Source organism: Neltuma alba, unplaced genomic scaffold (assembly GCF_004799145.2).
Source record: "Neltuma alba isolate B1F8T4 unplaced genomic scaffold, ASM479914v2 tig00011424_pilon, whole genome shotgun sequence".
Classification (NCBI taxonomy): Eukaryota; Viridiplantae; Streptophyta; class Magnoliopsida; order Fabales; family Fabaceae; genus Neltuma; species Neltuma alba.
The window spans coordinates 140,357-154,577 of record NW_021636108.1 but is presented as its reverse complement, the minus strand read 5'-3'; the positions used below and the strand labels follow the sequence as shown (position 1 = coordinate 154,577).

General features: G+C 34.3%; 1 protein-coding gene across 1 annotated transcript; it reads right to left on the bottom strand.

The window, feature by feature from the left end:
• Window positions 1-417: 417 nt before the first annotated feature.
• LOC114713405 (probable inactive receptor kinase At2g26730) lies at window positions 418-3,768 on the bottom strand. Its single transcript, XM_028898042.1, has 2 exons — window positions 2,314-3,768; window positions 418-1,428 (listed from the first exon to the last, which is right to left on the bottom strand). The coding sequence occupies exons 1-2, from the start codon at window positions 3,617-3,619 to the stop codon at window positions 761-763; spliced, it is 1,974 nt and encodes a 657-aa protein (XP_028753875.1). The 5' UTR covers window positions 3,620-3,768; the 3' UTR covers window positions 418-760.
• Between the last annotated feature and the right edge of the window lie 10,453 nt (window positions 3,769-14,221).

Sequence of the window (14,221 nt, the reverse complement as noted above, 5' to 3'; positions counted from 1 at the left end):
GATAATGCACACCACACACACCCATGAAAATCTTTTTATTTTTTTTATTTTTTTTAAATGGAGACAAGAATATGCTTACAACCAAAGTTGTCCAGATGAATCTGACTCAACCATCCGTATTGTGTGTATGTGTGTGTGTGCATGCAATTAAAACTCATTACCACTTCAATTACGTCAAATTTTTTTGACCAAAAAAAAAAATTACGTCAAATTTAAAGCCACGGACCATCTCTACTCAATTATTCTAAATCATCATTCTGACTCTTAAAAATTCTTCATAAAAACACTATGATCATATTTTAATCACTTGTAACTGTAATGCCGCTATTGTAACCCTATAATGTCGTTGTCTTTTTCGGCAAAAACAGACGTAATTATGAAAATTCCAGACACAAGTGTGGAAGAAACCTTTTTTGGACCACAATAAAATCAATTTTGCTTCCAAGAAAAACTAACAAATAGTCAAATCTCCTTCAAATTCATGGGAGCTTCAATTTCAAACCTCCCCCCACCTATAAAAATCATTCAAAATTAAAAATAAAAAAATAAAAATCAAGAAAAGAAAGAAAGAAATACACATCAATTGCAGCCACCGTCGCACCCACCAATCAAACTCCCAAAGCTTATAATTTCATATTTTCGCTCACGCACCATCCTCCACTTCCCCACATCACCTCGCCTTTGTCCTTTTCCCTTTTTCCCTTTTCTCTTTTCCTTCCCCCCCAAAAAACAAATATTTATATTTTCCCTTCGAGTTTCGTTAAGGCGTGATTGATCTGGGCGGAGTCCTTGACTCGGCCGGCGGCGTTTGACCGTCCGATCCCTTCGACGGATCGTCCGACGACTGCCGCAACCCCTCGTCCGTCTCGCTCCTATTGATCTCCTCCATCATCCGTACCACCTCCTGCATGGTGGGTCTCTGATCGGGAACCACCGACACACACGCCATGGCTATCTGCAACAACTGAACCATCTCTTCCTCTATATTGTGGTACCTCATGAGCTCCGCGTCGAACACCTCCGCCGTCCATTCTTCTCGGACCACCGACTGAACCCATCTCGGAAGGTCAATCCCCTCCTCGCCCAGCGACGCCTGGTTCGGCGCCTTCCCGGTGAGGAGCTCCAGCAACAAAACGCCGAGGCTATACACGTCGGATTTGAAAGTGACTTTCCGCGTTTCAAGAACTTCGGGGGCCCGATAGCCCGCCACTCGGTTCGAGGGCGTGGTGTTGGCGAATAACGGGTTGAGGCCGAAGTCCGAAACGCAGGCCTCATTATCGCCTCCTCGGAGAAGTACGTTGGAGGCTTTTACGTTACCGTGGACCACTTTTCCCGACACGTGTAGGTGAAGCAAACCCCGGGCAGCACCCAGCGCTATTCTCATTCGGCTATCCCAGTCAAGCGGCGACCTCCCTGACCCCCTGCTCCCTGTATTCCATTCCCAAATCTAAATTTTATTAACCAATAATATTAATGATAATGATCATAACAAAACAATTTCACTTTGTCTCCACATAATAAATCACAAAATACTGGAAGAAAAATCACATTCTTAGAGATGAAAAATAAAAAGCACATTGGAAATAACATTCTCCTTTGGATGGTCGGTCTTGTTGGAGCGTGGTAGCTTTGGAAGGCATAAAAAAGCACGCCAAGTGGCATATTGCCTTTTGTTTTCCTTTTATGAAGGTAGAGTGGAAATTTGCTTTGGCTTTATTAGTTTTCTTTCTCTTTATTAAGGAAAAAAGGGGAATAAATCATAAATCAAATAATGAGAGAGGGGTATGTTTGCTTGCTTGAAGGAAGGGACATGAGATAACAAAAGCAAAAGGGAGACGGGGAATGTTTGCTGCGGAGGTATGGATTTTGAAGACCAGATCATGATGAAGCAGCGCACCCTACGCTCTGCTTTTTGATTACCAACACAATAATATTCAATTACCGCCATTATCAACGCCAATCAATCATCCAGACAGACATTAGTTCATGCACACATTCTTATGTTGTACTCCTATATTAAATTCAATTAAATTACAATATCCTAAAATCTTCATCCCTATTTACAGCTGGAACGAGTTGAAAGTTTGGTCAACACCTTCACTCGCAGAACCCAGAGAAAATAATGCCAGTTTCAAACATCAAGAATATTGTTCCGTATGAACATAATAAATGCCGAAACGCCCTCGATAATGTGCAACTGTTACCTACTCTAAATACTATCAGACATAGTAAGTAAATTGTTTTTCTTTTTTAAAAAAAGGGTTAAATTCAAATTAATTGGCTGAAAATGGAGAGGAAGGCGGAAGATCGTACCGTGAAGCAGAGCAGACAAGCTACCGGATGGGAGGTAATCGTAGACGAGCAATTTCTCGTCTTTGGAGTAATAGTAAGCTCTGAGAGGAACCACATTCTCGTGCTTAATCTTTCCCAGAACCTCCATTTGAGCATCGAAGTCTTTCTTTGTTACGGCCACGTCTTTCAGTCTCTTCACCACCACCGTGGTTCCTTCTTCCAGCACCGCCTTGTACGATGTTCCCACGCTTCCTTTGCCCAGAACTTCTGCCGAAGCTCTCAGTAGATCTTCCAAATCGAAGCTGTATATCCCGCCTTCGAAGAACACTAACTTGTTCCTCTCTGCCTCCACGGACCCGCCGGTGATATCGTCTTTTGAAGACGATGTTCCGGCCTCCGCCGGCGCAGCACGAGTTGCCGCCACGGGCTTGGGCTGTTTTGCTGGTTGGCTTCGCCGGCGTTTGCGGAGGCACAGCAGAAGTAGCAGCAGGAGGAGTAACAAGGCCGCGACAGAACACCCAACTGCAATTGCGATAATGGCGCCTTTTGAGAGCTTCTTGGACTTTTTGTGAGCTGGGGAAGAGGGCACGACCGGGGCGGAAGGCGACGGAGCCGGAGACGGGAAGAATGGGTTACATGGCGGCAATGGTCCGCCGCAGAGATCTAAGTTTCCGGTGAACGAGGATGCAGGGAACTTGGAGAGAGATTTGGGGATCGAACCATTAAGCTGATTATTAGAAACATCGAAGCCTACCAATTTGGCACTCACGCTTGGTAGATTGCCCGAGAATCTATTGCTTTGCAAGAAAAGACCGGTCAAGTGGGTCAAATTGTTGATTGAGAAAGGGATTGGACCCGTAAAATTGTTGGACGAGAGATCCAAGCGCGTCAAACGACCCAACTGAGTCAGAGAAGTAGGAAACCCACCAGAGAGCTGGTTATCCTGGAGGTACACGTTACGAAGCAACGTCAAATTAGAGAAATCGGCGGGGATCTCGCCGGCAAGACCATTAGAGCGTAGACTCAGAACTCGCAGCTGAGTGAGACGACCGATTGTGTCGGGAGGAATCCCACCCAAAAGGCCAACGCCGGGAAGACGGAGAGAGAAGACGAAGGAACGAGAAGGATCGCATTTGACGCCAAACCAGTTGCAGGCTGAGTCAGAAGCGTTCCATCGGACCCGAGAGGCGTGTGGGGTCTGAGAGATGAAGGCAAGGAGGGCTTGCTTCTCCTGAGTCGGCTCCGTACTGACTCGCACACTCAGCAGCAGAAGCGAGGCGACGAAGAAGACAATCATCAAACGCCAAGCGTACAATTGGTCCGCCATTGGGGGGTAACCTCAGCTGCGTAGGATAAACAATAATACAAGAAGAGACAAGAAGGAAGAGAACAAAAATGTGACCCTATGAGCGTCCATGAGGGGAGTTGCAGAGAAGCCCAGAAGCGGTTTTCCGGCAGTATTCCATGGGAGAAGGAAGGGCGGGGGAAGAGAGAGAGTGTAGAGAGAGAAAGAGAGTGAGAGGGGTGAGTAAGAAAGAAAGGGAGGAAGAGGGTTTTGTAAGATTGTGAAAGAGAACAGGATCACGAGGGCTCCAAAGTGAACACAAAAGGCTGTCGTGCTGGCAATTGTCGAAACCTTATTTATTTATTATCATATTTATCGTTTCAGTTTTCCGCTTTTACCACTACGCTTTTATACCCGCTAAAAGCAACGCGCTGATCTCCCGCGCGTAACTTTTATTTTGGGGGGGTTTTTTTTAACGATTAATGGTGCAAAAACTTGAACAGACCAAGTTAAGGAAAAGTAAGGGCGTGAGCGTGAGAAGGAGCAAGTACTATTAGTAGTACTAAACCGCTAATAAATGGTTGCGTGTTGGGATTAGGATGCGTGCGCTGAGGGAGGGGCATAAATGGTAATCCGAGGTGCGTTGTTGTTTGCTGGTCTTAATGGGGCCAAGGAAGGGCATCATCATTGATTGAACAGGCCCTGTAAGAATTAATTCAGATGAATAAATATATTAACTTCTGTTTTAATTATAAAATTTTATTTATAAATTATAAATAAAATTTTATAATTAAAAACAGAGATAGTATTTGTTACATATCATAATCAAAAGTTGAGGAAATATTTTAATGAAGGAACAGTTGCGCATTAAAAAGATAAGCAAGTTTAATAATTGATTATAATTTAGAGTGTTTTTTGTATAAAAAAAAAAAGGATGGAAAATGGAGTATGTATGGCGCTCCTATAGAGTCATGGTATCCAATGATATGGTGTGGGCTCTCCATCCTCTTGTAGGGATGTTGAACTCGTCTGTGTTAAGAAAAGCTGCACTTAGACTAACAAGAATTAAGTTTAATAGAAGGGGTTAGTCTCTCGCAACGTGACGAATCACGATTTGAATCCCCATTAGGAGAGGTATCCACATTTAGTGTCTGATAGTATTTCAAATAGAATTGCTTCCAATAGAAGGATACCTATGCTTTAGCAAAAAAAAAGCTATACTTAGATTTTTTTTTATATATAGACATATTCTAACTGGCCCCGCAAAAGAGGCTTCCATTTGATATTATTCCTTCGGTCTTTAATATAAGACTTATTTAACTAATTTGATTAGATTGAGGAAGTTGGGTAAATTAGTCAACTATAATAAATATAACATGATTTTTCTAAAATACCTTAATCATCTTCATTATATCCTTCCTCTCTCTCATACTTATTCATGATTGAGGGGGTATTAATAAGGGTAATTTGAAAAACAATTAATAAATATAAGAAATATGTTTTATATTTAGGACTAAAATCAACTCTACAATTAGGTCTTATATTAAGGATCGGAGGAGTACTAAATACAATTTTAGAAGAAAGCATTAATCAGATAATTCTTGCCCACATCTAGGAACACCAATAAACACTGAAAAAGATAATTTTACGTGAGTCAAAATTTTTGTTTACTTAACTCGAACTCATAAAATTACTTTTACAGAGTTAATCTAAATACTGCAAAATGAAAATATTTAAAAAAAATCATTCTGAGACAAATTTCTTTACACATCATTCCAACATCAAATGTATATCCTACGCCACATTTCATTTTAAATTTCTCGAAACTTATTAAGCTTCCTTCATTCATACACACACATATACTACCTTTGGTCCTAATTATAAGAACCAGTTGACTAATTTGAGAAGATCAAGAAAGTAAGTTAAGTTAGTTATTTGTCCTAAATGGGTGTTGTTTTTCTTAAAATATCTTTACTAATAAAGTGTATTAACTAGAATTATAATTATTTGAAGGACTATCTTGAAAAAAAACTGAATAAATATAAGAGATAAAATAAATTAGGGTCTTATATTTAGGATCAAAATAAAAATCAAATAAAATATTATATTAGGGACAGGAGGTAATATATTGTTTGTATCGTTCATGGTACAGGGAAAACGCAAGAAATGATAAAAGATGATTACAAGGTGGAGAAATCAGGGTTGACTTGGTAAAATAAAATGGGCGGCAGGGAGAACATGAAATTGATGAAGCTGCAGAAATCACACCCACGTCTCAATTCAACGACCCGGTCGTGTTATAAAGCCGCGTCTATAATTCACGTGTCCAATTATATAGGATATATTTAGATTAGTATTAGACAAAACTGACTTCTAACCTAACTTACTTTTGTAACTGAAATTAGAATAAAAATAAATTGTTATGTAATGCAATTTATATTTGGATTGGTGCTTCTAAAAAGTCAATTAAAAAAGTTAAAAGTTGTTTAGATGATTAATAAAAAAATTAGTTTAGTTGTGAAATGATTGAAAAAGATATAAATTTTATTGAATAGTAATGTTAGAAATTTTATATTTTTAATGTGATGATAATTTAAAAAAATACGTGAAATTATTATGATAAAATATAAATGGTTTATTTGTGAAATTATAAAATAAAAATATTTGTTACAGAAAAAAATTTGAAAACACATTGTAGGTAATTAATTAAATATACATAATGAACAAACATGAATATGAATTAAAATTCATTTGATTTGAATAAAAGCTCATTATGCTAACAAAGAAGATGAGGCAGAGAGAAAAATGTGAGGGTAAATCTGTTATGTTCATTTTTAATAATCACCGTTTGAAATTGCAATTTGAAAAGTCAGATTTTTGTTCTGCTGAGTCCAACTGAAGTTGAAAGCTAAAAGTTAGTTGGAAAAGTTAGCCCGGCTAAACAATATTTTTTTGTTCAACTCAATTTCTAACTTCAGTTTCACAATTTTCAATGAGCATTTACAATTTGTAACTATAATCCAAACATAGTCATAGTACTCATTTGGGTTGGTGATTACAAGCATGTTTTATTCTTTTATATATTTATCTCGTATTCTATAAATCACTATTAAAAAACTGATTAAAGTCATTTCAAACAGGCTCATAATAGGTTAAATTCATCCCTATAATTCCTTTTTTTCTCTGGCATTATTTCTTTCTTTTCTATTAATTTTCTTGGATAATTTCTCCACTTAAACTATCTTTACACACACAATTTAACATGTGCAATGTTTTCCAATGTCATGATTTTAACCTTAGTAAGTGGATAAATAGCTGTTATTCTGGCCAGTTTAATTTCCACTAATTCAGGCAACCGAACTGCTTCTATTTTCTTAATTTGTACCCGTCAAGTCCCCCCCCCCCCCAAAAAAAATTCCAAACCCCAGAATGCTAAGAAATCATGGACTAGAGCCAAGTAAATGAAAACTCAGGCCCTAACAAATACACACAAGAAATCTTAAACTCGGGATTAATATAAAATAAACCCAGAAATTTTCAATTCTGTCGTTAACAACAAATCCAAAAGCTAGACTTTGGCAAAGGGGATTTCTAGTTTCTTAATTAACTGTCAGGCGTCAACACACTGCAATATTGACCGATGACAGCAGGTAAGTGATGCTTCTTTGGAGTAATTAATTTAATAATCACGAATTTAATGGCAAAGTTTGGTATAGTTATTATTAATAAATAATAAGACGTGACTCATATTGTTGGTGTGGGTGTTTTATTAATAACTAGTATATATAGATATGCCTTTGTTGGTGTATTTTATGATTCACAGAAATAATAAGCTGTCTTCTTGCGTTACGTTTTGATTTATCACCAAAGTTCATTATTTGCTGGGTCAATAAATATCGGAATATAAATGTCACTTTCATAAATTAAATATAAATATTTTATGTTTATACTAATACCATGTATGTTTGTTTGTTGTTATGGGGATGTTATGTGTGAATAAAGTCCATCTGCCCTTTAATTTAATTGCCACCGAAAATACTGAGCAATTGGAATCATTAATTCCCGGTCTTCATCATCCAGTTGAAGTTAGGTTTACTCAGAAAAATATCTAACTTCATAAACATATATAATTAGATATTTGTTATAACTGTCGAAAAGAAATATATTATAATTAATTTTTTGTCAAGTTGACATTGAAAATAGTAATACTACGTCGGCCCTTAAAATCAGTTAAAAGGGAGAAATTTAACTCTGTTAAATATTGTAAAATGACACCATAATTAACTAGGAAACAAAATAGATATATATGCCGTCGAATATATATAAAAATTAAAAGCCACTTTTGCATATATAGAGTATTTTGGAAACACCAAATTAAAGATGGACGTGTGTTTAACCAACTAAAGAGGACGCAGCCCAATTTGATTATTGAGAGAGGCAATTGGCAGCTAATACAAGTAAGAGATACACAAGCCGGCTTATCAATATCATATATTATGAAATTTTTTCAATCTAATTACATAAAGTATATATTATATTTAACTGCTCATGCCTTCTTATTCGTTGTTATATTTGGTTTGATTTTATATTATTGCTAATACCAAATCAACCCTTCGATGTTATTAACCCTTAATAACAAGGCTTGATTGGATCACACGAGAAACAACGTGTGGAAAAGGGTACGCTTGCCGTTCCATGAAATACTCCACTATGCAATAAAAAATACCCGGGCCATATAAAAATCACTTCTCAATATATACAATTAATGTAACTAGTTTGAGAACAGATTATAAATCTGAGAGATACACTCTCTTGGTCTCTGATTGTTGAGTGGTACAAATATTTTGTTTTGGGTTAATGTGTATCTATCATCCAGGAATATTTTTTTAGACACATTCAGCACCATAAAGTATTTTGTGATGCATCAAGTATCGTGAAATATTTCACTAACTACATCTAGCACTTTGAGTATTTTTTAGGTGCATCCAGTACCTTGAAGATTTAGGGTACTAGACGCATTTAAAAAAACTTTTCGGCATGCTTGATGTACTATAAAATTTTTTGGGATACTGGATGCACCTGATAAAATATTTTGCGGTGTTAAATATACTTTAATCCTTCTATTTTTATAGTCTTGCCTCTCTCTCTCTCTGTCTGTGTGTGTATCTCTTAACCTGGATCTTTTATATTCCACAAATTCTATATATATGTTCTAAAGATAAAAACTGACCATTATTATAAACGAATTAAGCCAACTCTCCGTGACTGAATGAAGTGAGCACAAGTGTCTGAGAGAACGGGGCTGGTAAAAGAGGGCAGTACGGAACCCAGGCCGATGCAGTGGCGGGAAATATGTAAAGTTGTAATACTGCTTCTAATTAATATAAAAGTTAATTTAATTTTTAATTTGGTTATAAATATAAGACCCAATTCATTTGGTTTTTATATTTATTTATTTTTTTTCAAAGTAGTACATGTTAAAGATTCTATTTAATGATAGTTCTAACTTATATACATAATTAGTAAGGATATTTTCGAAAAGACAATACTTATTTATTACAAACAACTAATTTATTAAATTTTATTAATCCACTCAAATTAATGAAAGAACTCTTATATTAAGGACTCAATATAATACTACCTCCAGTCCTGATTATAAGAGCTAGTTGACTAATTTGAGGAAATTAAGAAAATAAGTTATATTAGTTATTTGTAATAAATAAGCGTTATATTTCCTAAAATATCCTTGCTAATTAAGTGTGTTGGTTAAAATTATGATTGTTAGAAGGACTAGCTTGAGAAAAAAATATAAATATGAGAAATAAAATGAATCAAGGTCTTATAGTTAGAACTAAAATAAAAGCCAAATAAATTTTATATTAAAGACTGGGTAGTATATGCTTTGGTGAGAAGCAAAAGTGGTGGTGGACCATGTTTGGGCTTCGACTTTTGATGCTTTCAAGCGAAGAAAGCAACCACACAATGCAATGCAACACAGAGAGGTTTCTGTGTTTTGGGACTCATTGCAATAATATAAGCACACATATTTGTGTGGGAGTCGAGTCTAATAAAAAGAGTTAATTTCTTACTACGTGACGGATTAAGGTTAAAATTTTTAATGAAAGAAGTATTTATATTTAGTGTTTAATAGTATATCAAATAAGATTGTATCTAATAAGAAGATATTTTTTGTATTTAAAAAAGAAAAAAGAGCTATGGGCTTTCTCAATGGCATTTTGTTCCCATATGTATATTCTCCACTTCTAGATAACTTTCCCCACTTCGATGTGCACGTACCCGATTGCGACCGCTTGTCTATACATGTATATACAGCCTTAATTGGGCCCAGAAGATGTTTGGGTTCATCAAATTGGATATTCGCCCAAATTTAATATTTGACCCGTTTGTGTGAACATGAAGGTTTCATATTGATGGCCATTGGCCACCACATGCATAATGAGAAAGCCTCCCGTTTTGCCACCACTTTGTGAGTTTGACGGAGCACATTCTCCCCATGCCTCAGTCATTTCCCCGTTATCAAATGCTTCTCTTGACTTTAATATAAAACCTATTTAACTAATTTAATTAGATTAAAAATATTAGGTAAATTAGTTAATTATAAAAAAATATGACATATTTTTTCTAAAACATCATAATCATCTTTCTTAATATTCTTCCTCTTTTATTTGATTATAGTTGAGAAAGTACCAATGGGGGTCATTTAGGAAAAGTTAAAAATATGAAAAATAGGTTTTATATTAAGAACCAAAATTAACTTAATAATTAGGTCTTATATTAATGATTAGAGGAGTATTGATTACCTTCCCCCCATCTTAAATGCATAAGGAATATGACACATACACACGCAGGCTTTGAGTCCTACGTTAATTGTTGATAGTTCGTGAGTTCAAGGGTTGGGTTTTTTTTCCCTGATGGATGGATTAGTCTTTTGAAAGGGATTTTTCTTTTAAAGCTGTATACATCTGCATTCTCTCACCTATGCCCACTTTGAATTCAGCTACCTGCTTTTTCCATGTGCTTCTGGCCACACAAGCCCTCACTCCTTGTTCATTTGCCGCTTATCTCTACAACTTGATGCCAAAAGTAGTTAATTTTATTTTGTTCATTTTTTACATTGTTCAAATAACCGATATAGGACAGTTAAAAATTTTACACACAAGAAAAATTAATTATGACTTTCTGCATCGATTGTCTGAATAAATACAGGTGTATGAAGCTTAAGAATTTTCAAAATAATAAAAATGAATGCCGTTTTGCACCTGTTGGTCAAATTAAAATTTTTTAAATTATATAAGTAATCCTTCCATTGTCAACACGCTTTCTATAGCAAAGGGGGAAAAAAATGGAGGGAAAAGCTGTTTTACTTCGTGAGAGAGCAGACAAGTCCGCTGACTCTGACACACACAGCTTCTATCCACAATGAACCTCCCAGCAATTTAGAAGGGATATGAGAAGTTGCAGCGTATTAATCAATCAAATCAAATCAAATCATGCATGGCTTAGCTACAAAGATCGAGACGTGATTTCAGATGGAAGCCTCTTCCAACTTTTCTCTGTGTCTCGTCCATTCCTGGCCATGGCTATCCATCTTCCATCCATCACCACTCCAGTATTTCCACCTTGGAGTGCTCTAACTCTTCTTCTGTTTGAAAACCCCCTTTTGGAAAACCACATAATCAAACCTTTTATTTCTTTTTTTGTATTTTATGAAGCAAAATTCTCTAAATGTTTACTTTTTAAAAAGAGAATAAAAACCCATTTGAACTAATTTTTAAGTAGTTTTTTAATCGTGATTTATAAAATATAAAATAAGTATATAAAAAAAATATTATCTCGACTTACGTAAAATATACTTATAGATGTTTTAAAGTGCGTGCTTGGAAAGGTGATTGAATTTAAAATAAATGACCTTTACAGGGTTAAGCACGTTTGGGCCAAGATGTTTGTGTTTGGCAAGACTTTTGACTCGTATCACTTAAGGACCAAAAGTTGGTTTGAACCTGGCATTTTCAGAAATTCTTTTTTCCTGCTTATTGCTTTAGCTAATTGAGTTTATAGGCAATTATTGGTGGCTCAGAAGAATATTCTCTCTCTTCTCTCTCATTTTGTCTCACATAACAGTTCTCAATTAATGTTATCACTCTGATAATCCATCGCATATCAATCGAAGTTGTTTGCTGATGATTTTTGGTAGAGCACTGGCCTTTCTGATGGATCGATTTTGCCTTTTATCGTACTTATATGATTCATTTATTTAATATATATTTGATCTGTGAATAACAACCTTATATGCGTAGTTAAGAGCTACAAACACAAGTGTGTATGGTTTGTATAATAATGACCATTCATAACTTTATAAGGAGATATTCAAGATCAGACAACTATTTTCCAAAAACTAAAAAATGATACTATAATCAGAGAAGATGAGCTGGTCAAGCATCGTTGTCAAATATAACATCACATCCTTCATCATATATGAAACATATTCATGACACAATCAGAGATAAAATTATCTATGGCTTATCAATTAATTAATTATATAATTATTTTGTTTAACCTCGCCACAATACAATAAATTTTAATTTGGTCATATTTTATTTTATCCATTGAAATTATATTTCACTTTATATTCACAATTTTTTTTTGTGATATCTCTAATGTTTTAAAATATATTGAAGTCATTAGATTTTACCTCTTCATATTAAAATAATTTAAATTTATTGTATTATGTAAATTCATTTCTTTATCATTTTTATTATTAATAAAACTCATATTCATTTTGATAATTTTATAAACTAAACTTGCTTTTATTCAATTATAATTCAAATAACCTTTTATTTAATCTAATTTTTACAAATTAACTTTTGTTAAATCCAATCCAAACACATTTCATATTACCCAATTTAATTTTTACTCAATCTAATTTTTTTAAAAAACAAATTAAAAATAAATTACTTTTTCTACTGTTAATCCAATAGACTCTAAATGCCATCAAAACATGTCCTAGAGAAACAGTTTTGATTTTAGAAAGTCTTCTTTGAGACTAAAAGCATGCATCAAGAGGGTTCCTCAGTGAATTACGTCAAAAAGTCTGTGGATGTTACAAGGTCTGCTTTCGGTTCTCTGATTGATGGATAATTTCTCAAACGAAGTTTGAGCAACTCGATTAGCTGTTAATTTTGATTTCTTGAAAATCTATAAAGTTTATGATTTCTAATCAAATCCCTCTAAGAAAATACGTTGTTCACCAAAATACGGAGACGTGCAATTATTAAACAAACAATAAATAGTAACTTTATTAATATTATTAGATTCTTTTTTTTGAGCTGTATTAATATTATTAGATCCAGTTAATAGAAACTCTTCGAGTGTCAACAACAGTCATTGAGTGCACATTTTCTGGTTGATTTTAAATTTTCATAATTTTATTACGGAAAAATAATAATAAAATCTTAGGGGCCATGGCCCTCTAGGTCTCTTGGTTTCCACCTTTATAAATAATATTATCTCTGATTTTTAATATAAAAACTATTTAACTAATTTGAATAGATTAAAAAAATTAGTTAAATAAGTTATTTGTAACAAATATAAGTTGATTTTCTTAAAATTTGATTAAAATCTTATATTTAGGATCAATTCAACTTTCTAACTCTATTTTATATTAAGCATAGGAGATATTATATGTAATTAAACGACACAACTGAAATAAGAGGTTAAAATTATGAAAATTTGAGAAGAACAATAAGATGAGAAAGTAGGGATAAGATTGAAGTCTTTTTCGCACCCTCAAAAATTTGAATAATCTCTGTGGTCTGAATCTGAATGAAATGTCAATAATATTGAATAGTGATTCATCAAAAATTGAATGCTTGCTCATGGGGTTAGTGTTCCCCCTAGTCAACCTTCCTATTCCTTGTCTTAACTGTTACCATTGACCAGCACAGCGTAAAACGACGGCTTCAAATCTTTATTCTCACGTAATATTAATAACTCCATTTTTCAATATAAAAATTAGTTAAGTTAAATTGATTAAAAAAATTAGTATCATGTAGTTTTTTTTGAACTAGCTGTTTAGTTATTTCTAATTTTATTTTAATAATCACAATTTTACAGAGAACATCATAATGTTAGGGGTCGGGGGATGATTCAAAAGAGGGGATTCTTTCTATCATATTATTTATTTATTTTTCAACTGCATTTGTTGTTACGCTGTTGGCGGATTGATTATTATCACTAAATCAACTAATCAAGCCTTCAATTTAAACTTCACATGACAAATAGCCTTCGGAAATCATATTGGGTCTCTTTCTGTCGTCCCATAACAGGTAATTTAGGTACATAATATTGTCTCTTTTCTATTATATGATCTTATATGGTCCCCATCTTCTCATAATTAAAGCATCACCCAGGCATCCGGCATTATAAAGTTCTTTTTTTTAAAAAATAAAATCATATCTTTATTTCTATTTTAAAAATAACATAATCAATTCTCTTATAGTTTTTTTTTTATGAATGAAATTAATTTTCCACTTGACAAACTGATGTGAGGTTCCAAGGGACTTTTGGATCACCAGTTTGGTCATATGAAATTAGATAGAGCAGTATAAGTTTCCTTGATTTTAT

Bases quoted from the DNA above. Each gene is read 5' to 3' on its own strand.
- LOC114713405 (XM_028898042.1), bottom strand. From the start codon at position 3,619: ATGGCGGACCAATTGTACGCTTGGCGTTTGATGATTGTCTTCTTCGTC. The intron at 1,429-2,313 runs GTACGATCTTCC...AATGGAATACAG, and splicing joins CTTGTCTGCTCTGCTTCACG to GGAGCAGGGGGTCAGGGAGG.